The sequence below is a fragment of the Liolophura sinensis genome, chromosome 1, assembly GCF_032854445.1.
Source record: "Liolophura sinensis isolate JHLJ2023 chromosome 1, CUHK_Ljap_v2, whole genome shotgun sequence".
NCBI lineage: Eukaryota > Metazoa > Mollusca > Polyplacophora > Chitonida > Chitonidae > Liolophura > Liolophura sinensis.
In genome coordinates, this window is record NC_088295.1 from 49323846 (window position 1) to 49350830 (window position 26985).

Below are 26985 nucleotides of genomic sequence, written 5' to 3' on the forward strand. Positions count from 1 at the left end.
AGGCCGGATTTGAACCCGAACCTTGGAAACCAGACATATATATATATATATATATATATATAATAATAATAATAATAATAATAATGTAATCCAGTCCAGGGTTTCACGAATATGGATGTTTTTTTATGTAAGTTAATAGGGCCTACTGGATAACTGTATGGCTGTAAGATACTTGAAGCCTTGATCTGGGTTAAACAAGGTAACAAGTGTCCAGTTAGTCCACATAATTACATCATACATGTAGCAATAATTATTTATTTGTAACAGTGTATGTACCAAATTTGCCACAGTTAACATTACTGCAATATATAATCATCCTTAAAACAATTAACATAGTTGCTTTATACATAAGGAATAGCTGGAAGATTGGTTAAGGATTCATGCAGTTTTAATAATGAGTCCTGAGTGGGATAACTGTAACATTGTACAACATCTGAACAGCTAACAGTGGCAACTTAACTGTTATGCTACCTTAATGAAAATGTTTGGAACTGTTAAAAGCTGTACCAGTATACAGTAAAGAAATGCAGAATTGATAAAATGCCAGAACCATTGGAATGCTAACTTTAACTTTTCAGCCTCCACTGTCAGAGACTAAGCAGTTAACTACACTGCAACTTTATCAACATTTCTGGTGTACTCAGCCAATGAATGTATTTCCTAGACTGGAAAAAGTAAGAAATCAACAAACTGCTTCGGCACACCTAAAAATGATAAACATTTTATTGAAAGTTTAATGAGAATTTAATGAACCACGAAAGTCATGGATGACAAAAAAAAATTTGGAACAAAAACAGAAATTTTTTCAAATAGTGTACAATTTATCTACATACATGTATACTGTCTTAACAACATGCTTGAAACTTTATTATTATTGCTTATTTGACAACAAAAACAAAATGTCAGGTTAGATTAACATGTACCAAGAAAAGTTTTTCTCCCCCACACATCAATGTTTTGATATTTATCTTAAAATCCAGAAGAGAGTGATGATCAGTATTCATGCTTTTTATTCCTGGTTTTTTTTTAATGTGAAAGTGACAATAACCAACACTAGCCACCATTACGCCAAAACCTTGTATATTTTAGTATTTTCATGGATATGATTTTTGCTTTACATTCATTGTACTTACGAATACACAACCTACCGTATAGTATGAGAACACTGGGAACAGAATTGAAAAAACCACCATATCTGGTACATGTAGGTCCCTGACTTTCAGAAAAGGCAGTTTGAAGACAATTTATACACATGGATACCTTAAAACTTATTTATTATTTTAATTATATGTACATTTTCCTTTATTTCTTAACTTTGTTAGGTAATATTCAATTTTGAGAGTAGAAGATTACGACAATGCAGCCTGAGTGAATTCTCTTTGAGCCAGCACATCACTGTTTTATGCCACAACAGGGTTTACTTAGCTACATGTATCTTTTAACACAGAGGTTCATGTATCTATGTAAAACTGTTGGCAGAATTCCAATATTTTTGCACCTGGCAACATAGGGACACTGAAGAACATAATGATTATCTAAGGTTGCTTTTCAATGATTGTATGTACCAACCTATGTGAAATTTGATGCGGCCGTATGTGGTAAGGTCTGTTCGCAACCTGAAGATGGTCGTTGGTTTCTGCCGGGCTCTGCCCGGTTTCCTCCCACCATAATGTTGGCCGACGTCGTATAAGTGAAATATTCTTGAGTACGGCATAAAACACCAATCAAATAAATAAATAAATAAATAAATTTGATGAATTGACCCTACTCTGTTGTGATGTCAAGCCACAAAGAGACATCACATTGCTGACGTATACTGAAAGTCATGTAGTGACAAAATTTTAGAGGTGTAATGTTCACAGTTGATCCACCAAATATAATCACTTAATTGAAATTCTCATTCTAAAAATAAATCAACCTACACATGATATGCTTTTTAGTGGTCTAAAATTTCAGAGGGGTAAAAGGGTATAATAAAAATTTGTAAATCTCAAAACAATTATTAGTCTAACATTATGCTATGTGTCAAAGAGGAATGCTTGAGGCCTTGTAGACTATTGTTGGATTTTCTATGTCAGTTTTACTTTGGACCAGTCTGAGCTCCATGGAATCTGGGGAGGGTTTAGATAATGCTTCATCGTTCTTGTGTTGGGCTGAAAATCAAAAAAAAAATCAAATTTTACCTATTTACTTCATTCTTGTTTGACGACACATTCAAGAATTTTGACTTATATGATGACATTCAGTTTTGTGGGTTGAGGAAACTGGCATAAACGACTGACCTTTGGCACAGTAGATGTATACACACCTATTGACTCCTCACATGACATGAAAAATTGTTAAGTACACCGTTAAACCCCAAGCATATGCAATGAACACAACTATTATGAGAGATAAAGGGCAATAACCTGAACAGCTCTGAGAAACAGCAAGAGTTATCTCCTCCTACAGCCTTAACTCAGGACATCAGGATAAGGAGGAAAGGATCCTATAATGAACTTCATTCATACTTAATTACTGCAAGCACAACCCTTCTCACATCCTCATTTCACTGCCACTTTTATTCTGGTTAAGCAATGAGCTATAATTCTGAATGTTCAAATGCAGCTGTAAGTGTGAAAGGAAAAGTCCGCAAATACTCTGAGTTATCTGAGAAGAGGAGTGAAAACACCTCTTCTCTGGACGGTCAGAGACATTTTTTTTCTGACATGCTTAGTAACTCTTAGTAATCAACTTCTATTAAGCAATTCCAAGGCTATGGAAAAGGTTATGTCAGAGCATCCGGAAACATGGTGCTGCATCAGTCGTACCCGTGCAGGCTCATATGGTTAAAAACACGGTTTAGGTGACATATAAAGCAGAAACAAAAGCGTCCTCAGGCTATAGAAATAACTCGCATCCAATTGGATAAAACTTATGCCATAGCAGTGCTTTTTCATGATAATCATGATTTTCCTTACTTTGAACTGCGATGTTGTTTTGTGCAACATCACAAAAATAAAAAGTTATGTCTCCTGAACTTTCTGTGGAATACTTTATCAATGCATATGAAAACTTGCTCTTGTCTTGTCTTTTAAGAATTTCATTTAAGTTTAGCAAGAAAACCATTTCACAGCATTCTTGAGCTCACCTTGTGCATACTCCATCGTCCTCTTCACAACTGCCTGTACAGAAGCTACTGTCTTCTCCAGAGCAAGCTGCAAGCAACAAACAACACTGTCAATACTATTAAAACCTAGGCCTGTTTATAAGGAGGCAGACTCGTGCAGCAGCAGAGAGAGAGAGCAATTTTCATAGAATTATGTGGTCTCTTGTTTAGGACTGACCTCTGTTCACACACACAAACAATTCCTCCTGCAGAATGACCTGATTGCTGTTCATAATTGATTCACGTTTCACATCTGACAGTTTAACAATTTTTAGTTTACCGACAAGTTTGCTCATAGTCACACGCTCTCCAATGAAAGTCACATTTATGAATATAGGGAATATTAGATCATTGCGAGTCCAGGGGGATCCCTTGCACCTCCTTAGTAACCATTGCACCTGCTCATTTTGTACAGTGTGGGAAACCATGGCGAAACCACTGCACCTCCTTAAATTGTAAAGCTCATGGGAGCCACTGCACCTCCTCAACTTGTAAAGATCTGGAGCAATCATTGCACCTCCTTAACCTGTAAAGCTCTTAGGATCCATTGCACCACCTCAACTTCTAAGGATCTAGAGAAACCATACCACCCTCCACAATTTTAAAGATCTAGATGCACCATTGCAACTCCTGAATTTTTACAGATCTGGAGAAATCACTGCACCCCCTCAATTTGCACAGATCTGGAGAAACCATTGCACCACCTCAATTTGCACAGATCTGGAGAAACCATTGCAACCACTCAACTTGTGATGGTCTGGTGAAACCATTGCACCTCCTCAATTTGTAAAGGTCTGGTGAAACCACTGAACCTCCTCAAGCTGTAAACATCTTCAGAAACCATTGCACCTCCTCAACTTGTAAAAAAAATCTGAAGAAACCATTGCACTTTGAAGCCATTACAACCCCTCAATTGGGAAATTCCACTAAGCTCTGACCAATGTGACAGGTCATCTGTGGGTTGAGTTCACCATTAATTTGCCAAAGGCTGGTGGTTTACTGTGAGCCGAAATTACTGAAAATGGCATTTCATAAAAATAAAATAAATGAATAAATGCAAGACACTGCTGTCAATATACCTTCAAGTCATCATCTCTCTGCAGCCATGCCAGGAGTAAGGCAGAGAACAAGTCTCCCGTTCCGCTGAAGTACGCTGGTAACAATGGGAACTGTAATTTGTAACATTCACGTTTGCCATCTGCAGAAGAATCAAAGAAAAAAAAAATGTACAAGTAGTGTGTTTCATGTCAATGGAATATAAAGAGTATGAGAACTGGTAAGACCACAGTTCAATACTTGCTCTTGCCCACCAAAGAATTGCATTGCTCATGTAGAGATTGCACAGATTAATTCCTTTGAGATATTTTTTGTCCCCAGAGCTACATAAATACATCGAGTGAACTTACAATCCAAATACTTCCCAAAATTGTCCTCATAATGCATTTTTTTTATATAGTGTCTGCTTTTCTAGGTTAGTACCACTAAGACTGATATAAATTTACATAATGGCCATATTTCTAAAACTGTGTTGAATTTGCTAAAAAAGGTACTGAAAAATGAAAACTGTAATGTTTGCTCAGAACACCCGGTCATCTATTGTTATCATGTCACTGAAAATCATGCTTAAAAACCATACAGCTACTAAACATCGCCAAGCACTAAAGCCACAATTAAATTTCACAGTTTATGTGCTATTAGTGTGTTTTACTGTATGATGCTTTTGTCTACAGGGATTGAGGGTGGGAACACTTACTCCTGACAGAGCTGGCCATACATAGCAGATGTCCTTCACTTCCCAGGTTAGTACTCGAAAGCACTACGGTCTTCGGCCCACACTGATGAAGTTTCTCCATGGCTAACAAGGCCTCAGCCTCTGATGTAATTTTCACCCCAGACAACAATCTGAATCAAGAAGGTAAATTGGCTCATTTTGAAGATTATTTTGCATGTTGATGCAAGTACACCAGGACATGTATGCAGAATATAATACTTGACAAATTCCATGACTTTCCAGGTCATATTCATATAGAATTCCATAGAATTTCCAAGACTTTCATTGCCAGTTCACTGATCATTAGCACAGCCAAATTCCTTTCCACTTTTTATTTGATATTTGACCACTTAGCCAGTTGTCAATAGTTTGTGGTGCTATCATGCAAATATCAACATCAACAATAAATTAAAATCTTGCTCCACTTAAATATCAAGAGCTTGAAACATAAAACAAGCAGACTAGACAGTTTGGCAAGTTGTTTGTCATTTTTATCAATTTTTAGGATTTCCAAAGAAATTCAATGCCGAAGGCCTGAAAATGTTATTTTCATATCCCATTACTTTCAAAAGTTTTGCAGCACTGCCTGAACCCTGACACTCACATTTATGCATGGGGGAAACCAGACAGAGCCAAGAAAACATTTATCTACTTATCTGATACTATACAGCATGATTAAATAACTACACAGTTATTACAATACCAAATACTTCAACATGGATGATAATCAGAGGTTGTTCCATTTATAACCTCCTTTGATGCATAATGGCTGGTAACTTTTTGCATAATTTCTTTTTTATCAAACCTTTGCTTTATCAAAAGCCCATGAATAAATGTTTTCTTCACAACCTGTTCTGATTTCTTACTTAATAGTACTTGTTTATTTACTCTATATTATACCTATTTATTTTACCTATTTAATCTTTAATCAGTGACAGCAGAGAAAAATATCACCTTTAGTCAGGTGCCTGACAAACTTCCAAACATAAAACCAGAGCTGGGATCATGCAACAGCTGGGATCATGCCAGAGCAGGGATCATGCCAGAACTGGGATCATGCAAGAGCTGGGAGCATGCCAGAGCTGGGATCATGCAAGAGCTGGGATCATGCAAGCCTGCCACTTCAGTGGTCAGGATCAAATAGCTGCAGTAAGAGCTGTACAATGCTTTAGCTGAACGTGTCAGCAAAAGTACCTTGGCTTGTTTCAGGTTTATATTAAAAGTTTTCTAATGTGCAATGTTGCTGGACAGCTTCAAAATAAAGGTTCTAACATGGCTGTGATAATCAGTTCAACTCACTCTGCCTCAAACTGATTGGGTGTGACAATGTCTGCCAGGGGCACCACTTTATCTCTGTACACTGGTAACATCTCAGGCTTTACGTACTGCAGAGCAAAACAAAGAGTGTCATACAGTTCAGGTCATGAAATTTCTTAAAAGATACATGAAAACGTACTAAAAAACAAAGAGTTTGGTTTTAGCCAAGAAGAAGAAAGAGACGCTCCAAAAAATGAAAAAAAAATCATTTCTTTTCATTTATACACCATATAGATGAACATTCAGGGAGTGCTGTACTGGCTTAGAGCCCTTAGTTGGGCTCTTTCCCCCAACAAAGTTTTTTTGACAGCTATCACCATTCATGTCACTACAGCAGCCAGGCTACTTAATGTCTGGCCTTAGAAATGTGGGGCCTTAGAAAAACTGTAGTTTTTTTTGTACTTTATATTGTATATGAAAAGTGCAATCTTCTTGTGGCATTCATTACAATGAAACACTGAACTTCTGAACATAAAACTGAATGGAACAGCCATATAGATATAGAAGAAAGATATGCCATATTTCACCTAAGTTAAGCCTCTCACAAGAGACATACTTCTGTTGATCCTGACTGATTCATTCACCTTATAGTGCCACTTAAAAAGTTTTTGTGAACTTTGATTAATTTCCAATCAGAAAAACCTGTGTTGGCATAAAAACTATAATTTTAAGGTCTAATCTATGTGCCTCTGGAAGTGAATTTTTACATACCAAACCTGAGGTGAAATACAATATGTTTTTTTACTCTACCAAACCTTACGTGAAATACACTATGTTTTATTGCTCTACCAAACCTGAGGTGAAATACACAATGTTTTATTACTCTACCAAACCTTAGGTGAAATACACTATGTTTCATCACTCTACCAAACCTTAGGTGAAATACACTATGTTTTATTACTCTACCAAACCTGAGGTGAAATACACTATGTTTTATTACTCTACCAAACCTTACGTGAAATACACTATGTTTTATTACTCTACCAAACCTGAGGTGAAATACACTATGTTTTATTACTCTACCAAACCTTAGGTGAAATACACTATGTCTTATTACTCTACCAAACCTGAGGTGAAATACACTATGTTTTATTACTCTACCAAACCTGAGGTGAAATACACCATGTTTTATTACTCTACCAAACCTTACGTGAAATACACTATGTTTTATTACTCTACCAAACCTGAGGTGAAATACACTATGTTTTATTACTCTACCAAACCTGAGGTGAAATACACTATGTTTTATTACTCTACCAAACCTTACGTGAAATACACTATGTTTTATTACTCTACCAAACCTGAGGTGAAATACACTATGTTTTATTACTCTACCAAACCTTACGTGAAATACACTATGTCTTATTACTCTACCAAACCTGAGGTGAAATACACTATGTTTTATTACTCTACCAAACCTGAGGTGAAATACACCATGTTTTATTACTCTACCAAACCTGAGGTGAAATACACTATGTTTTATTACTTTACCAAACCTTAGGTGAAATACACTATGTTTTATTACTCTACCAAACCTGAGGTGAAATACACTATGTTTTATTACTCTACCAAACCTGAGGTGAAATATACTATGTTTTATTACTCTACCAAACCTTAGGTGAAATACACTATGTTTTATTACTCTACCAAACCTTACGTGAAATACACTATGTTTTATTACTCTACCAAATCTGAGGTGAAATACACTATGTTTTATTACTCTACCAAACCTTACGTGAAATACACTATGTCTTATTACTCTACCAAACCTGAGGTGAAATACACTATGTTTTATTACTCTACCAAACCTGAGGTGAAATACACCATGTTTTATTACTCTACCAAACCTGAGGTGAAATACACTATGTTTTATTACTCTACCAAACCTTACGTGAAATACACTATGTCTTATTACTCTACCAAACCTGAGGTGAAATACACTATGTTTTATTACTCTACAAAACCTTAGGTGAAATACACTATGTTTTATTACTCTACCAAACCTTACGTGAAATACACTATGTTTCATCACTCTACCAAACCTTAGGTGAAATACACTATGTTTTATTACTCTACTAAACCTTAGGTGAAATACACTATGTTTTATTACTCTACCAAACCTGAGGTAAAATACACTATGTTTTATTACTCTACCAAACCTGAGGTGAAATACACTATGTTTTATTACTCCACCAAACCTTACGTGAAATACACTATGTCTTATTACTCTACCAAACCTGAGGTGAAATACAATATGTTTTATTACTCTACCAAACCTTACGTGAAATACACTATGTTTTATTACTCTGCCAAACCTTATGTGAAATACACTATGTTTTATTACTCTACCAAACCTTAGGTGAAATACACTATGTTTTATTACTCTACCAAACCTGAGGTGAAATACACTATGTTTTATTACTCTACCAAATCTGAGGTGAAATACACTATGTCTTATTACTCTACCAAACCTGAGGTGAAATACACTATGTTTTATTACTCTACCAAACCTGAGGTGAAATACACTATGTTTTATTACTCTACCAAACCTTAGGTGAAATACACTATGTTTTATTACTCTGCCAAACCTTAGGTGAAATACACTATGTCTTATTACTCTGCCAAACCTTATGTGAAATACACTATGTCTTATTACTCTACCAAATCTGAGGTGAAATACACTATGTTTTATTACTCCACCAAACCTGAGGTGAAATACACTATGTTTTATTACTCTACCAAACCTTAGGTGAAATACACTATGTTTTATTACTCTACCAAACCTTAGGTGAAATACACTATGTTTCATCACTCTACCAAACCTTAGGTGAAATACACTATGTTTTATTACTCTACTAAACCTTACGTGAAATACACTGTTTTATTACTCTACCAAACCTGAGGTGAAATACACTATGTTTTATTACTCTACCAAACCTTACGTGAAATACACTATGTTTTATTACTCTACCAAACCTGAGGTGAAATACACTATGTCTTATTACTCTACCAAACCTGAGGTGAAATATACTATGTTTTATTACTCTACCAAACCTTACGTGAAATACACTATGTTTTATTACTCTACCAAACCTGAGGTGAAATACACTATGTTTTATTACTCTACCAAACCTTAGGTGAAATACACTATGTCTTATTACTCTACCAAACCTGAGGTGAAAAACACTATGTTTTATTACTCTACCAAACCTTAGGTGAAATACACTATGTTTTATTACTCTGCCAAACCTTAGGTGAAATACACTATGTCTTATTACTCTGCCAAACCTTATGTGAAATACACTATGTCTTATTACTCTACCAAATCTGAGGTGAAATACACTATGTCTTATTACTCTACCAAACCTGAGGTGAAATACACTATGTCTTATTACTCTACCAAACCTTACGTGAAATACACTATGTTTTATTACTCTACTAAACCTTAGGTGAAATACACTATGTTTTATTACTCTACCAAACCTTACGTGAAATACACTATGTTTTATTACTCTACCAAACCTTACGTGAAATACACTATGTTTTATTACTCTACCAAACCTGAGGTGAAACACACTATGTTTTATTACTCTACCAAACCTTAGGTGAAATACACTAGGTTTTATTACTCTACCAAACCTTAGGTGAAATACACTATGTCTTATTACTCTACTAAACCTTAGGTGAAATACACTATGTTTTATTACTCTACCAAACCTTACGTGAAATACACTATGTTTTATTACTCTACCAAACCTGAGGTGAAATACACTATGTTTTATTACTCTACCAAACCTGAGGTGAAATACACTATGTTTTATTACTCTACCAAACCTGAGGTGAAATACACTATGTTTTATTACTCTACCAAACCTTACGTGAAACACACTATGTCTTATTACTCTACCAAACCTGAGGTGAAATACACTATGTTTTATTACTCTACCAAACCTGAGGTGAAATACACTATGCTTCATTACTCTACTCTTCACACCAAAACATAGGACTTCCTAAGCTGACTCTGCCTTGACAACAAAAACAAGCCGTCATAAACTGTTTACTTTATATTGACTGTTTGAGGTTTTGGAAGTGGTAACATTTCAAGTACAGTTTTCCAGCAGAAAATAGAGGATTGCACATTAAATTCCTTGAATAATCAATACAGAAGTAACAAAAGATCTTACTAGTTTTCCATTGTCTCCCATAACAGGGTCACATGCTGAAAGTGAAGAAGAAAAAAGCAGAAATACTGAATAATCAAAATCAACAAACAATAACAAACATGAGATGTAGAAATGTACACTAAGCACCATCTTAACTGAATGGATCGGCAAGGGTTCCAACTTTCTTACATATTTTTTATTGCAGTTATTTGAGGAAAGCTACAAGGTCTAATCCCCATTTTTCTACTAAAATAAACCACATACATACATGTACATATACCAGTAGTTCCTCTGCCTCTTTAAAAAACCAATTTGTAAAATCTTACCAAATATCAGGTTTGGATTATGTTTCCGCAAGTCCAACACAATTTCACTGACTTTCTCTAGGAATGAACTGGAGCCAATGTATCCTGATAAAAGCAAAAGGATATAATCAGACTGAATTTGAAATATTGAGATGAGAAGCAACTGTTCTTTGAATTACTGCATGGACCTGACACACAGCCTTTCTTCAAATATTCAAAGATTGAGCATGCAGTGAAGTCACACCTCTGATGGCATCACGACTTCTTTGACAACTGACTTTAGGAAATCATCTACAACAGTATTTTTTATATTATTTTAAATATTACCAATGAAGGGCTGTCCCTGAAGAATAATATTTAACAATCAATTACTGATTACTTTTTCAATCAGAAGTGTGTCCATATATCTGTAAACATTAATACACATAAAATGGAAATTAATTTTGATAAAATAAGCCAAAAATATGCCCTTTTGCATGATTGCATATATGAAGAAATATACTGAGTCACACAGGGAATTTCACTTAAAGACAAATCACTGTTTTATTTCTTAAATCATGTCGGTCACTTTTAATTCGAAGATCTGCAACTTGTTCAAATGTAGATACAGCATATCACTGTCCGATTGTGGCATATGTCAGAAAACTACAAGAACACCACGGAAGGATTATCTTCTCATGCAGTAAACCCTTTATTACAAGGTCCCAAAGATTGCTGGTTCAAATCCCTACAGGGTCGCAACAATCATTTTGTGTTTTACGGTCATTTGCAAACTCTAAAAAATCCAAAAATTGAAAAAAAAAAATAAAACCATCCTTTCATTTCACTTACCCTTTATGTGTCTATGACTTTCCTGCTTTCCATAAGCTTTCACATCATGTCAGTACAAGGAAAATTGTCATGTTGCAGCTAATTTTTCACAATATAAGATGATTTTCAAGTTTTTATTTTCATTTATATACTTTCCTCCGGTATGAAAAAAAGATTTTTTCTGCCCGTAAAGCAACAACTTAAAATGGTGTGGCCTATGAAGTTACACACGCTAGTTTCTCACAGCTATAGACCCCCATTACACTCAAAATGGCCTTCTTATCTTGAACAGTCAACTGTGTGTGCTGATAAAGATATGGGTCCCAGTGTCCGACATTACTTTGTGCATGTTTAGACAGACCTTTTGATCACAGTCTTGTCTGATATCTGGGTTTCATATCGCCACAGATTGACAAGAAGAAATCCTTCAAGTCACGACAGATTCCCTTCTCTTTTGTTGTAGTGATCAACTTGCTCCTCTTTGTATCAAATTTTAAGAGATTTACTGACATAAAGAATGTCCTTTTCGGACGTGACAACACATTAGAAAACGTACATGCACCTATAATGGCTGAGTATCACATGACTATGTTACTGTAATTCCTCAACCTTTTCACGTATCTATTCAAGCCTAGTGTCAGGGGATTATCATGACATTGTACTATTCATGAAGCCCTGAAACTGGGCAGCACAATCAATGTGGTTTTGTCTCCAAAATCAAATGAAAAATGTGTGTAAATAGTACTGGAAGTTGTTCTTTCATATGTGAAAAGGTTGAGGAATTGTAGTTTGGCATGGAGGTTTATTTAAAAAAAACCCAGAGCAAAGCAAATACAGAAAAATGTCTCTGACCTGTAAGAATGTGAGAAAATTTGGTAATGCCATTGAGCTTAAGTCCCTCATACAGATTGGATACTTCCCCTGAGTGAAGAACTTGGCCTTTAAACGTTTTATAACCTGTAAGATAAAAAGTAATGCATCAAGACAGGTATACGATGGTGTGTAGTTGTCTGAATGAAACATAAAATAGACAAATTACATAGTATTGTAAGTGGTAACATATGTGTATGCACAGTTCTAAATGGACTGTATGATTTCTTACAGTCAAAAAAACTTGAAGTCAAAAAAGTGAATTATCAGTGAAATGTTATTTTCGTTAAAAAAAGTGCTACTTGAGTCCCAAGAGAAACCAGGCAGAAAGAATTAAATGATATGAAGAATACTCTATTGAATATAGTAAGCACCACGGTTCAAAAAACACTATTTAACCCCATGAATAACACTGTTTACCCCATGAATAACACTATTTAACCCCATGAGTGAAGAGTCCTCAAAAAAAAATCCATGGTAGTTTCTGGAAATTTTCCTGATGTACACAACTGTCATGCTACATAGAGTACCGGTACAGATGTTTTCTTATGTTTGGAGATAAATGTATTAATGCTGGTTAAATGGTTTAAGAGGGGTTGCATGACATACTTCTGGTAGCCATACTGGAGTAATGTGGCTATAGCAAATCATGTTTACAGGACTCCAATATGGCTGACCCGGTATCGTTCTGCCAAGGTAATGATGTCACCTGCAACCACTCCATTAAGAACATTGTCTCCTTGTAGCAATCCATACAGTCTTGCTTTATGTCAATCAATAAATTTATGGAGGTGTCACCAAGGAATGCCATTTAAGTCAGCAGAGCCTCAGTGCCAATGAGAAATAAAGAGAGTAAATCTGTTCGTCACTGTACTTTGCCTTGATCTTTGTTCCCAAACTACAACTCGTTAACATTATAATTCATTTCACTGGTACTTTATGTTGTATTACAGTGTATTTCACGTCAAAAACAGGAGGTTTGGTTTACCACTGAAATAAACACGGTGAAACCACAAATTGTTGCCGAGCGACTTGTCTGAATTTCTGACTTGACGCTTGTATCAAACCACTACCAGCTGGAATAAATCAAAAGACAGTACTGGTCAAGGTATTGAGGATACTTAAGGCCCACCCTAAATATTTTAAAAGTCATCTTTTCCCAGTGCATGTTTTGAGTCATACATGTATGTCCACATATTTTCCCTACGTCATGTAATTCTTATCTCTGAAACAGTTCAAAAAATATATTTCCTGCCTGGCCTACACAATGACTCACCTCTTGTTACATGTTATTACATAGTACTTTAATAATTCATTAAACTAATTAACAAAAGCGCAAGATTAATTTATCAATTACATATATGGTTAATGTTTAGTGCTCTACTCCAGAGTGCAATTATCTCACACCTACTTGTAGTACTGCAGTCAGGTTTATACCTGGAGGGAACTAGAGTAAACCACTGGCCTTTGGGCAAGTAACTAACAAACTTTCATGACTTTCCCACATGCAACATCCAGATGAATGTGAGATTGGTGGAAGACCTCCGACAAAATCTGTAAGGTAGACCACCTAACGGCCTATTTATACCACCATGGCCCCAAGAATGGTTAATGAGTCATCAGAATTTATTTAGCTGAAATTCATCTGACACCTCATGCAGTCATGCATCCTATTCAGTGAAAACCACTCAACCATCATCTGTTGCTTGCTAGTTGATTATATGCTCATTTTTTTCAAAAAATATTCTCAAAGAATTCATTGCTTGAAAACAATGCTACAAACAGGCCAAATTATTAATAGTGTGGCGTAGTTATTGGTTAATGGTTAGTTATGTTGGATAATAATAACCATGCATGGTTACTACACAGTAATTTTTCAGGTGTTTAAACACTGGTAGCGTTTAGATAAATGACATGCATAGCAAGCATATAATGCTTAGTGTTAAAACATGGACATCACAAGCAGGAGGTTCTCAATTACTAACACACTATATAAACTGATTAACGCAATTAACAAAAATTAACCTTCAACATATTGAGGAAAAATGCAAAATGTATAGTTCCATAAAAACATCATTTTTGTCTCTTAGATTCATCAGTGTGATCGTTGTTCAGCAAGATATAGTTTACAATTTCATACACAGTATACATGTAACACTGTGCAGGAATACAGAGATAAACTTTCATTAGTGTTTTAGGAATACATTTGTTGACAGGACAAATAATCTTCTGTACACAGGGAATGTTAAGTCATACACGCGTATATAAACCAAACAAGCTCTGGCCACATTATGAAGAACAACGTACATGTAGCTGAGTCCAGATAAGGAAATGGTTGCTTCTTACCACTTGTCCCTCGACTCCTAGTGCTGCAAGTTGTTTGTCTGATCTGAATTTGCCTGATCAGAGCTTTCCTGATTAGAGTCTGTCTGATTAGAATTTGTCTGATTCAAGTCGCTTTCAACATTATTTTGGTTGTACCACCATGGTGCTTCCATGTAGAAGGCCTGACCCAATGCTGACACATTTACGATGCTGCCTCACTAGTATACCATGCCAAAGACACCAGACACAATGTGACAACATAACAACAAACAACTGACCAGTATTTGGTCCATTCCTCGATGTTGAGCACACCAAGAGAGGTAGTGCCAAGATTACCCATGTCAATTTAAGTCTTAGATATGACACAATCTTGGACTGAACTCCCAGATCTGCCTTAAATGAGACAGAAGTTATGTTCACTACACAGGAATAAACATGAATATCATATGCAAATGTGTCATAGTGACAAATCTCTAATGGACACTCTTACATTCACACTCTGATATTTTTCATATTGTTGCTTAATACCATACTCAGGAAATTTTCACTTAAACGACGGATGTTAGTTTAATGGGTGGAGGAAACTGATGTGCTTGGCATAAACCACCAGCCTTTGGTAAGCTTTCCCACGTGTAACAAACAGATATGCAAACAACAAATGTTAGATTGCACAAACCTAAAAATTCTCTTTTTATGGCCGGTTTTGAACCTACACCTCATCCTGGTGACTGAAAAGGCAAGCGCCTCTAACCACTCGGCCACAGACCTCTCCATGCTATTGGCACATCTATTGGCATATGTCCTATCATCACAAAATTCAACACAAAATTCAATACACACTGTCCTATTATCACAAAATTCAATATATACTGTCCTATTATCACAAAATTCAATACAAAATTCAATACATACTGTCCTATCATCACAAAATTCAATATATATCATCCTATTATCACAAAATTCAATATATACTGTCCTATTATCACAAAATTCGATATATACCATCCTATTATCACAAAATTCAATATATACTGTCCTATTATCACAAAAATTGGCCTCACATGTGTCTCTGCCTCTATTTATTAAAACATAAGTCAATTCAAGAAATATGTTATTTTGATTGTCGTTTTTCTGTGTTTCTTGGTGGAATAAGAATGAAAGATATGCCGGTACCAAAATGAATTGGTAATTATTTATATGATTCATGTTTGGGTAGCTGTGATGACAACAGTCTCAGGATACAGGTATAAATATATACACAACTCAATGTTTACATTCTGCTGCTGGTGTTACTGTGCATACATCTGACACAGGCAGGTGCGTGGGGTGACAAAGGGTAGACAGAAAACAGATACACCTGTATATACACACCTACATGTAACAGGCCCTCCACACCAACATTCCCTGTACATAACAGTCAGGTACAGGATATTCATAAGTACATACACAATTTGATTTAATGAATTCGATTGTTGCTTAATTCCATATTTAATAAACGATACTGTGTTGTTAGCTTAACACTGCTGATTTGTAGTTAACACTTAATTAATTTGGTTATACAATTAACTATCATGCATGTCTTCAAATATATATATGTGACAACATATAGCCCTATTAACAGTGACTGAAATAATGTTGTATTTTAATGTAGGTAAAGGTTTCAAGGGATAATTACAAAACCAAACAGAAAACCACCTACATGCATAATCAGTCAGAAAACAAATTTTTTAGTCAGTAAAATTACACTGTGTAGAACTATCATACAGAAGATCTGAACCATAATGCTCTGTGCATGCTGGGGTCCTCCATGGCTCAGTTGGTTAGCGCGCTAGCGCAGCGAAATGACCCAGAAGTGTCTCACCAATGTGAGTTCAAGTCCAGCTCATGCTGGCTTCCTCTCCGGCCGTAAGTGGGAAGGTCTGCCAGCAACCTGCGGATGGTAGTGGGTTTCCCCCGGGCTCTGCCCAGTTTCCTCCCACCATAATGCTGGCCGCCGGCGTATAAGTGAAATATTCTTGAGTACGGCGTAAAACACCAATCAAGTAAATAAATAAATAAATTCGTGCATGCTGATGTCATGTGAAACAGTCAATGTCTAACAGTCAAAATAAAGTTCATGCAGATAGAATAAATAAGGAGAATTAGCAATGCAAATGTGAAAACTTTTGAATAGTGATCACTACAATAAAACATACAGACCAATGCATGTCTCCAGTAAATCTGCATAAATATGTACTCACCTGTATGATTTGAGAACTGGACAGAGTTAATCGGGCTAACATCAAATCCCAGAAGCTGGAAGAAATAAACATACATACTCACTGCAGTTTTGTTTTATTTTATTTATTTGATTGTTTTTTTTACACTGTTTTTAAGAATATTTTGTCTTATATGACAGTGGCCAGCATTAGTTTTGTTCCTGTTTTACTAATTTACATATTTCATACCAAAACATAATGCCTCCTATTCTAATATTTCTTTGCATATTTTTACTGGTCTTTTTCACTGGGCTCTAAGGCATTAACATTTAAATAGTGGATTTATTAATATTCATCATTTATCCAAATACCCACTACTCGAGTCAACACTTGAGTGGACTAAGAGAAAACCTGGAATTACCTGTAATTATGTTAATTATGTTAACCGTACAATAACATTCCAAAAACCAAGGTTACAACTGCATCACACCGAGAACTTTAGCCAATTTATAGAAACTCCCTTTTAAGGCCATCTCTTGCTCATCTATAGTCAGCTAACACGTTCTCCTTGCACCAGCTGATCTGCCACTGCTATATATCCTTGAATTTTAATGTCATACACGTACTTAACCATTTTTCAGTCAGATGGCGACAGGGAGTTATTAGGTGTATGTACACATAGTGTGTCTTCTTGTGGTAGGATGAGTCCATGCCACCAAACTGCTGCCACCACTGAAGTGTCATACTGAAGACACGCCTTCAGCATACAGGACACCCTGACACCTAATCACATATAAGACTAGTGCAGGGCAATGACCCAGGAGTCTCTCACCAATGCGATCGCTGTGAGTTCAAGTCCAGCTCATGCTGTGGGAAGCTCTGTCAGGAGCCTGTGGATGGTTGCAGGTTTCCCCCAGGCTCTGCCCGGTTTCCTCCCACCATAATGCTGGCCACTGTCGTATAAGTGAAATATTCTTGAGTAGGGCGTAAAACACCAATCAAATAAATAAATAAATAAACACATAAGACACTGGGCCAAACAGTCCTGTTTCCTTCATCTAGCCTCGTGAGGTGAGGCCGCCAAGAGAGGCAGCAACAAATACCATTTTTATTAGGTCTTTGGTATGACCCCATCTGGGTTTGATCAAAGGTCTTCCAGCTTTAAAACGGACACTCTAACCAATAGGCCACCGAAGCTGTTTACCAACCCATGCCGACAAATGCTCTCATCCAACATATGCTGGTTAAGCAGTAGATTTAAATTTAATAGCCAGAATCTTAGGTACTTGGCAAAATGGTGATTTGCTCACAGTAGTCTGATTACCTCCACCCAGCCACCATGCTAGCTACAGTACCGGTACTATGCTTTACCTCTGCTCAGTTCTGATATGTTGACGGACAGACCTGACTGATTGATACTCTGATGGTCTATTCATCTTTCATCACCATGGCCATCAGCCTATCAGTACAACTCGTAAACTACACAACAGATTTATCATCATATGTATTTAAGTGAATATTCTTCAGAGATTCAACACCAATCAAATACATAAATGAATTACAGTTATTACTGCATCTAGCATTAGTGTTTGAATTAAATATGTGTCCCAGTACAGGGGCCACCGAACTGTGGGAGGGTGGGGGAAAAGTTCTAATTTGTCAGGCAGGCACCTAAACCCTTGCCTAAGTTGAGATCCCCCCCCCCTCATCACCCACATCCCCCACCCTACCCCAATCTATAATTTGAGACCCCCCCCCTCTATCACTCACATCCCCCATCCTAGACCAAGCTATTCCTCCAGCATTTTTCTGCTGTTAGGCCTAAACATTATCCATGCTGTTATAAATACTGATAGTGATGATTTTAATAACATATATCATCTAACTGGAGCAATGGCAACATCCAGCTCTATACAATATGACTTGATCTCCAGCCAAGTAACAAGGACATCCTTTTGACCCACAAACAGGTCAGCTTCACCATTTTTATTTGCGAATAACACAAGCAGGAACTTTTTCTCAAACAGGATCTGCAACTTAATTTCGTCTCTCTTATCCACTTGACGGGTTGAAAAATACCACCCTTCCCTCCCCCCCCCCCCCAACAACCGGGCTTGACGCAAGCCATATCTTCCATTAGCCCTGGGACTATTGTTATACTTGTCCCATGTCAGCATAATTAAATAGACACTGTATCATAATATTACATCAATGTACGTCTTATAGGCTAATCTTCCATACTGTTATATCATAATAATTAGGGGAAAACAGGCCTATTCCTCAGCTATAACTCAATTACACCTCGGTTACACTGCAGACATTCAGTTTTTTACCTACTTTTTCCAGCATACACCTCCACTGAGGTGTACTTTAGGTATTAATTTATATAATTGGCAATGCCTCAGACATACATGTACCTGCAGCATACCTCAAATACACCTCAAACACACCTCAATCCAGATATGCTACATCTAAATCCAGATATGCTACACTTCAATGGTACACTTCTGATGTACCTCAATCATGCCTTATCAGGGTAAGTGTATACATGTAGTAAGTCTTCAGGAAAAGCCAAGGGCTATCTTGTCGCGTAAGGAAGAGGTATCAATAAAAAGATTAAGCTCTTGAAAATTATAAATGTACACAGTTAATCAGAGTAACCTACAGAATATTTAATACATTGTACGTCTGTACATTTAATACATTGTATTGTTAGCACAAAATGTCTATCATTCATTAGGCTAAGTAATGCACTGCGTGCGCATGCACCTCGGCTTTAAGGATGAGAAGCTATTTGCATCATAGATTCAACAAGGCTTTTCACTACATACCCCAGTCTCTATAATAACTCTACTATTGCTTCTGGTGGATGCTTACCTGCAAAGGAAACGAGGCACTCTTGTTCCCCACATACCCGTAAACTACAGAACTCTGTATGGAGAGAACTCGGCACGTGTTGTCATCGGCCATCCTTATTTTATAACTGTCTACACTCACATACAGCTAAGTTAGAGGGCCAACTGCGACCCCCTCGTGACATACATGTACCGGCGGCATGTTGATTTTCTCCTAGCAGCGGTTCTGTGGCACAACTTCGTGGAGAGTACATTGGGATATTCTGAAAAATCTAACTTGAAATAAGATCGAATTTTATACAAGGTCGCTTTTCGTGGTAAAGCGAAGTCATTGTAATATTGAACTGGATTTTGATGTTTTTTGTGGATGGTGTTGTGGAATGACCAGCACAAACTACGATATTGTTATCAGGCCACCATCTATTTTACATGCATGTCTCATACATACATAGTCTAAACAAGTATTTCCTTAAAATCTAAACGAATTAACTTGTAATTGTTAAACTGAAAGAAAATGAAATGATTTATAACGATCTATTTATACATGTATTTAACTGATCGTTGCATTTTGCATTTACAAGATGGCTGTCAGTTTTGTTGTGTCGATGCATGAAACCAGAGTATAGGCTTTTTTTGCACCTTGGCCGACTAGGCGATACGCACACCTTAAATGGTCTTCAACTACCGTCAGAGTGTCAAAGGCCAGGTTTGAACCCACAGCTTGGGTGTCCTTGTGATAGAATTAAGTCAAACGCCTCCACGGCCCGTTCGGCTCCATTGGCGTTTTGATGTGACAAGCTATAAAATGTTTATAGACAATATTTTTCGAGATAGTGCGGGCCAGAACAGGGTTTCAGAGTCTCATATCTAGACTGTTTCGCTTTGTCCCAAGTTTTATTTGTGGCTAAGAGTTGAAACTGTTGAAAAATAATAGTCTCTCTATATGTTTATACCGATTGCAAAAGATATATAAGTCGTACATTTGCATGTTACCCTCAAATACAAATTTACTGTAGATTATAGAAATAATCAATAATATAGAAATTTCAAAAGAAATACATGAAAATTTTGAAAAAATATCATTAAAAACCTTAATTCTACATTAAGGTAACATAACATACCACACACACATATAACACCGGCAAATAAAAATCCTGTATTTGTCAAGCAACTTAAGTCATAAACTGCAAGTGCTTGAAAAGCCAAACTCAGAAGTAACAGAACTCAAACTATGTTGGGAACATTGTTCTGCAGTAGAGAACAAGTGTACAATTTTTAAACTTCCTAGACCAAAACATTTTATTTGTAGATGTGTTTGAATGTTTGACTTTGACAAATATAGCCTTCATGCAACTATATAAAAATATTCCCATATAATATACACCTCTATAGTACGTAGCGTGGAACTGTATAAGCTGTATAGGCTGGCCTGTTATGCACCAAAAATTGTCCAAAATCAATCTGTACATTCATGGTTTTGAAGAGTTCAAAGAGGAATTCGCGTTTGATAATTACTGTTAATATATATTATGTCATTTAATTGTTACTGAAACTTATCCAATCAACTCTTTTTATGGTGGTACCAGAAAAAATACCGTCTATAGCTAAAAAGTCTGAAAAATTGCATTGAATCCTTGCTATAAGAAAGCGAGAATACTTCGAAACCTCGCACTTTGTTGTGCTGGTCTTCCTAAATGTTGCTTTGTCCTTAAATTTGTCCGATGGTTAGAATTCATTCCCTCTCTTTGGAATGTCTGCTACTTGGTTCATCATCCCATATACTGTCTGCCGTATTATGTTATGTTCACACACGTATACTAGTCTTTTTATCCTATTCTTCTATGAAGACGTCGTTCCGTCGTCGCTGCCGCTAGCTATAACCGCTGAGCTGATGACCTTGGCTGGCTCTAATCTATACAGCTCCATGGAGTTGTGTGGGCTATTTGAATGCTATGGCATGCAGCTACTCAATTCATCCCCGATATCATAAGCAATGATATCATAAATATTCTAAACTCAGTACATGCTTATCCTATATATATATGGTCATCTTTTTTGCCACGAAAAAGTACTTCTATCAAGCATAAAACTCGACGCATCCCAAACACGACGTCGAATTTCGAACGTTGGCGTCGACTTTGTTTGTCGACTTTTTCCATTTAAAATTTGACGTGGATTTGTGTGTGTGTGTGGGGGGGGGTATTCAGTTGCTTTCCTTGGCACAAAAAGGAGATCATCAGCTATGTACACACATTTCTAAACGCACAGCTTCGATGTCCTTAGCATACCAGAAAAGGTGTCTGAAAAAGTGTCTAAGATTAAGTTTTATGTTAAACTGGACTTCTTACATTACTCATGCAAGAAAATCTCACGCAACAATATCACATTCTTAATATTATCAATGATTCAGTCAACAAAAAAATCCTTTATTTTTCATGGTATGTCCCTATACTTGTCTTATCGGAACGCATTTCGGGCAAATACTTATTGGTCACACCTCAGGCCACTTCAGAGTCTACAAAACGAGCCATTCCTCTCATACCTGTTTCAAACCGTTTAGACTATATACACCCACAACTAGAAATCCTGCCCCCGTTAGAACTTAACAAATTCTCAATTCTCGTTTGTCCACCACCGATAGCTAATTCCAACCCGCTTTAATAGCCATCTTAAAGCAGATTTTATTCTGTTTCGTATTGTATGGCATCTGTGTTATTCACCCGTCATCAGTATTAATATAAATATATAACTTAGCCGGGATTGAGCGCGATCATTCTTCATTTAGGTTAACTTAATTTATTTTCGTCAATGTCTGCGTGTCAGTTAAATCATTTATTTTATTTTGCTACAGCAAGAATCACGCATGTTTAAAAAATTCCCAACACTCGTTCCGATCATAACTGATGTCAGGTCCTTGACCAAGGCAGGAGGTCAAGTGTTCAAATCCAGCTCAAACTTTTTCGGCTACGGCTTCAAGTAAAGAGCTTGCCAGGCCTCACTCCACTTCACTCCAGGGGCAGCACTGGTTTCTTCACTCATAACCATGCACGCCGCCCTGTTCTCATTGATAGTGAGATCTGAATTCGTGGAAACAGGCGCTCGACGACGCTTGTGTATAGCCGTTTGGGAGACGTAGACTTCGGGAGAAGACCGCTTGTCTTCAGTTATCTAATACGGTCTACATGCATATATATCTGTAGGCCACACGAAAGCGAAGTTCGTCAGTAACTTGTCACGAGTCGGTGGTTTACCCACGAAAGGCACGTCGGTTTTCCCCACCTATAAAACTACATGTCCCCCCATGGTATTAGTGAAACTCTGCAGTCGCATAACACAAAAATCAAAAAAATACATAAATAGGTCATAAACTTGGCCGCCGTCATAAAAGGGAAAAACTCTTTTGCATGGCGTTAGTCAACAACCAGTCAATCAAATAATCAGTCAATCAATCAATCACAGTTTATAATCCATCCCCGTTTTTGCCCCAAAAATATAAAATGACATCAGCATAACCAGCATAACATAACTATTATCTAGATTGTGAGTAGATTAATCGCATGCAAAGCCTAAAGGTCAGATGTACCAGAAGAGGTTCGTACAAACTGATTCCAACACAACCAATGTTTCAAAGTTTTTGAACTTTTGAAGTCTGTTCCAAAGTTTTTGAACTTTTGAAGTCTGTTCCAAAATTTTCATTGGGTTCATGTTAGACCTTTGTGGTGATCATTATTGGGACGCTCGTATATATGTATGTATGTATGTATGAAAAACCTTAGCCATGGATTATATAATGCTTTCCCCTGTAGTACCTTGTTATTACACGCTTTACTTTATAAATAATTTACACCCAAATAATTGAATGATGTCAATTTCACTTTTCGCTTTATAGCCGTCAACTTTGCAGGAGGCACGCACAGCCCGAAATGGTAAACTTTTTTGTAACTTATTCTAAGCTGATCAACTGTGCATTGTATGGGCTGTTTGATATCAATAATAAAAAGTTTTTTGATTTGATTTGATTGGTGTTTTACGCCCTACTCAAGAATGTTTCACTTATACGACGGCGGCCAGCATTATGGTGGGTGGAAACCGGGCAGAGACCGGGGGGAACCCACGACCTTCCGCAGGTTGCTGCAAGACCTTCCCACCTACGGCCGGATAGGGAGCCAGCATGAGCTGGACTTGAACTCACAGCGACCGCATTGGTGAGACTGGGTCATTACGCTGTGCTAGCGCGCTAACCAACTGAGCCACGGAGGCCCCCCAATAATAAAAAGAATATTGCACAGTGAAGATTCACGTCTTGTGGGTTATCACTTCCAACTGTCACAAGAAAAAATATCCATGGTATTGACTATGGTATTCGACATTTACTACATGCATGCAAGCTTCGCCACGATATGGCCTTAATATTGCCGAAGTGCGGTCAATCCATGATCAGTCATTATATATACAAGCTTAATTGTTTCCGACGTCATACGTAAGAAATCTGTAAAGAAAGACAAGTCGCCAGAACTGAAGTTTCAGAAGATGATTTTCCTCTAAGTAGTTACTTTAATTTTACTTGGTGAATACGATGTATATTTGCATGAGAATAAAAGGAATCTCTGAACAACCTACATATCTTTAACAGTCAGGGTTTCCATCAATCGTTGCGCCTTAATTCTCCTGCAGCTGTTGTAGTTTCTTCAATATAACCGCGTATGCAATTATTTCGCCCATTTACGAAGTTAATGCAAAGTTTGTAAATTTCAATGACCTTTTACTAGTTATAACAAAACACATATTTCTCTTACCCTTCCTGAAAGATATATATATAGATATGTATACATGGTGGCGGTGAAGTTTGGAAAAAGAACACAAACCAGCCAAAGCTCTTGCGAAATCAACTTATAAATAATGTCTTGATAGCAGATCTAAAGATTCAAGACAACGGCTTGAATCAGGGGCTACACTTGGACTATATATGGTATCCGATGTATAGAACAGGTGCTACAGTACCCAGTGTATGTAAATCCGTCGTAGTTTGAGGGGTGAGGGTTGTTCATACACATCAAACACGCATGTCAATCAATCACTGAAAGAATCAGTCAATCAATCAACCACAGTTTATAATCCATCCTCAAAACACAGCTCTCCGTTCCTGTCCAAAAAGCTGTAATGAGATCGGCAAATCAGTCTGTTCAGCCTAGGACTAATATAATAGATGTTATAACAATCCCAGGTTCAAGTCAGGTGTCTGCCATTCTCAATACTATTTAACTTCCACTTACGTGACGATCAGGTTTATGGACGAAGGCTCATGGAAACCAGCATTCACCAGACACCTGATAAACCCGTAAAACAGGACTGGAACCATGCAGACGAAGGTGAATGTGAACAAACAACCTGATTGGTTGAGAGCCTGTCGTCTGGCGGAGAGTGATGACTGGATCAACAAGTCTGCTGGAGAGCGACCTCTTTGGCGGCTGGAGCAGCTACTATGCGGGGCCCGGTTGTTTAACAATGTATTAGCTAATACCCGTATTAAGTCATATTACATATTTACGATTTGAACAAAACCCAACTACCAATACCGTTGTACAGAGCCCAGCTGGAGCAGCAGTACACTTAGTTAAAACTTTAATAATATCGAATACATTTTTAAAGAAGTACATGTAATTGTTTTGGGGCCAAGCATAAAACTGAAGACTGTTCGAAGTTATAGCTGGTATTAAATCTTAAGTCACTTTTGAACAAGAGGGCGCCGTCGTTAAAAACTGGACCAACCAGGCTTCTGGAGAGCGATGTCGGTGACGACTGAATCAACCAGTCTGCTGGAGAACGACGCCACCGTCGAGTGGACCAACCAGTGTGTTGGACAGCGACGTCACTGACCACGGGGCATTATCGACTTAAATCCCATTAGTTTTGCTGAAAGATAACACTGGTATTAAGATTTAAGATATAACACACCTTTGAACAACCGAACCCTTGGTAGCGACGTCAATGACGACTGTACCAGTGAGAACTTAATAAGGTCCTTAACCACTTTCCAATTGTTTAATATAACATAGAAAACGTTTTGCATAAGTGGGATCTAGCAAAATTACCAAAACGGAAGTGGCGTTAGTTAAATGGAAATCACGTTTCTGTAAAAGGGTATGGCCCTTTCTGGTGGGCACTACCTGGCCTCCTCTCCTTGAGTGCACACTGTTAAACATGAATCAAATGGACAAACTATCAGGCCTTTGACCAATTAGACTAGAACACCGACCGTGTGTTCGATTTCCGCGAGATACTGCTGCTTGGTTGCGACCTTAAGCCAGGTTGTTTTCTAGGTATCTGGTGGTTTACTCCAGGCACTCCGGTTTCCTACACCCATAAACCTTATCGCCATCACAAAGTGAAGAATTCTTGAGCACGACGTTAAACAAAGATCAAATAATTAAATGAAGAAATAAAGTTCCACTTGGTTGTCACATATCAGCCACTATAGTCTCACTCCCAAAAAACAAACCATAATTGCATGAATATACAAAAAAAGTCCAAGAAAAATTTGATATCAACGGATTCAAATGCATTTTTATTTTTTCCTTACATTTCTATTTATTTTCATATATCCAGTGAGTCCATAACACGTCTGACAGGTCTGTTTCACGAGGCCATGCCCAGTGGGTATATGTAATACATGACTGTGACATAACATTATACTATAATATGATAAACTCTCACATATCAGTCATTTTCCTAACATTTAATATTATGTATAATATATAAATATCTTATAACACAAAACAGGATCGACAATATTCGTCTGCACATTTACACCTTTGGACACATATGACTACATATGATAAATTGACTTCTTTCCTATGTGAATGATTTGTCTAAATGCCCATGCACTGATAGAAAATGCAAAACATGTAAATTAATTTTATATACAGGCAAATACACATGCGCATTTTAGCTGAACGCTTAAGGTACCCCTTTTTGAAAAAAATACAGATAATGTAATACAATTGTTCTTGACTCCATAAACAATCAGTATTCTAGAGACACATTTTACAAGAATTAGACTAATCCGTAACTAACATATGTATATATAGCATTTGCGCTCAAACTTTACAGAAGGCAACTAATGCAGCAAGCATGCAGCTGCATAGAGGATCAATCTAACAAATACGTCACATCCATTGGAAAATGGTATAAAAGGTACAAAATTGCGAAATCGTTGGAAATAG

General features: G+C 37.0%; 1 protein-coding gene across 1 annotated transcript; it reads right to left on the bottom strand.

Annotated features, from left to right (window-relative positions):
- Nucleotides 1–297: 297 nt before the first annotated feature.
- Nucleotides 298–19922, bottom strand: LOC135472293 (pyridoxal kinase-like). The gene is made up of 10 exons (XM_064751739.1): nt 19785–19922; nt 16950–17004; nt 12367–12471; nt 10726–10809; nt 10421–10455; nt 6219–6304; nt 4902–5050; nt 4228–4346; nt 3131–3197; nt 298–2153 (listed from the first exon to the last, which is right to left on the bottom strand). Exons 1-10 carry the CDS (start codon nt 19875–19877, stop codon nt 2026–2028), a joined length of 921 nt encoding a protein of 306 aa, XP_064607809.1. The 5' UTR covers nt 19878–19922; the 3' UTR covers nt 298–2025.
- Nucleotides 19923–26985: the final 7063 nt, after the last annotated feature.

Bases quoted from the DNA above. Each gene is read 5' to 3' on its own strand.
- LOC135472293 (XM_064751739.1), bottom strand. From the start codon at position 19,877: ATGGCCGATGACAACACGTGCCGAGTTCTCTCCATACAGAGTTCTGTA. The intron at 17,005-19,784 runs GTAAGCATCCAC...TATTTCTTCCAG, and splicing joins GTGCCTCGTTTCCTTTGCAG to CTTCTGGGATTTGATGTTAG. The intron at 3,198-4,227 runs GTATATTGACAG...TGTTGCTTGCAG, and splicing joins AGAGAGATGATGACTTGAAG to CTTGCTCTGGAGAAGACAGT.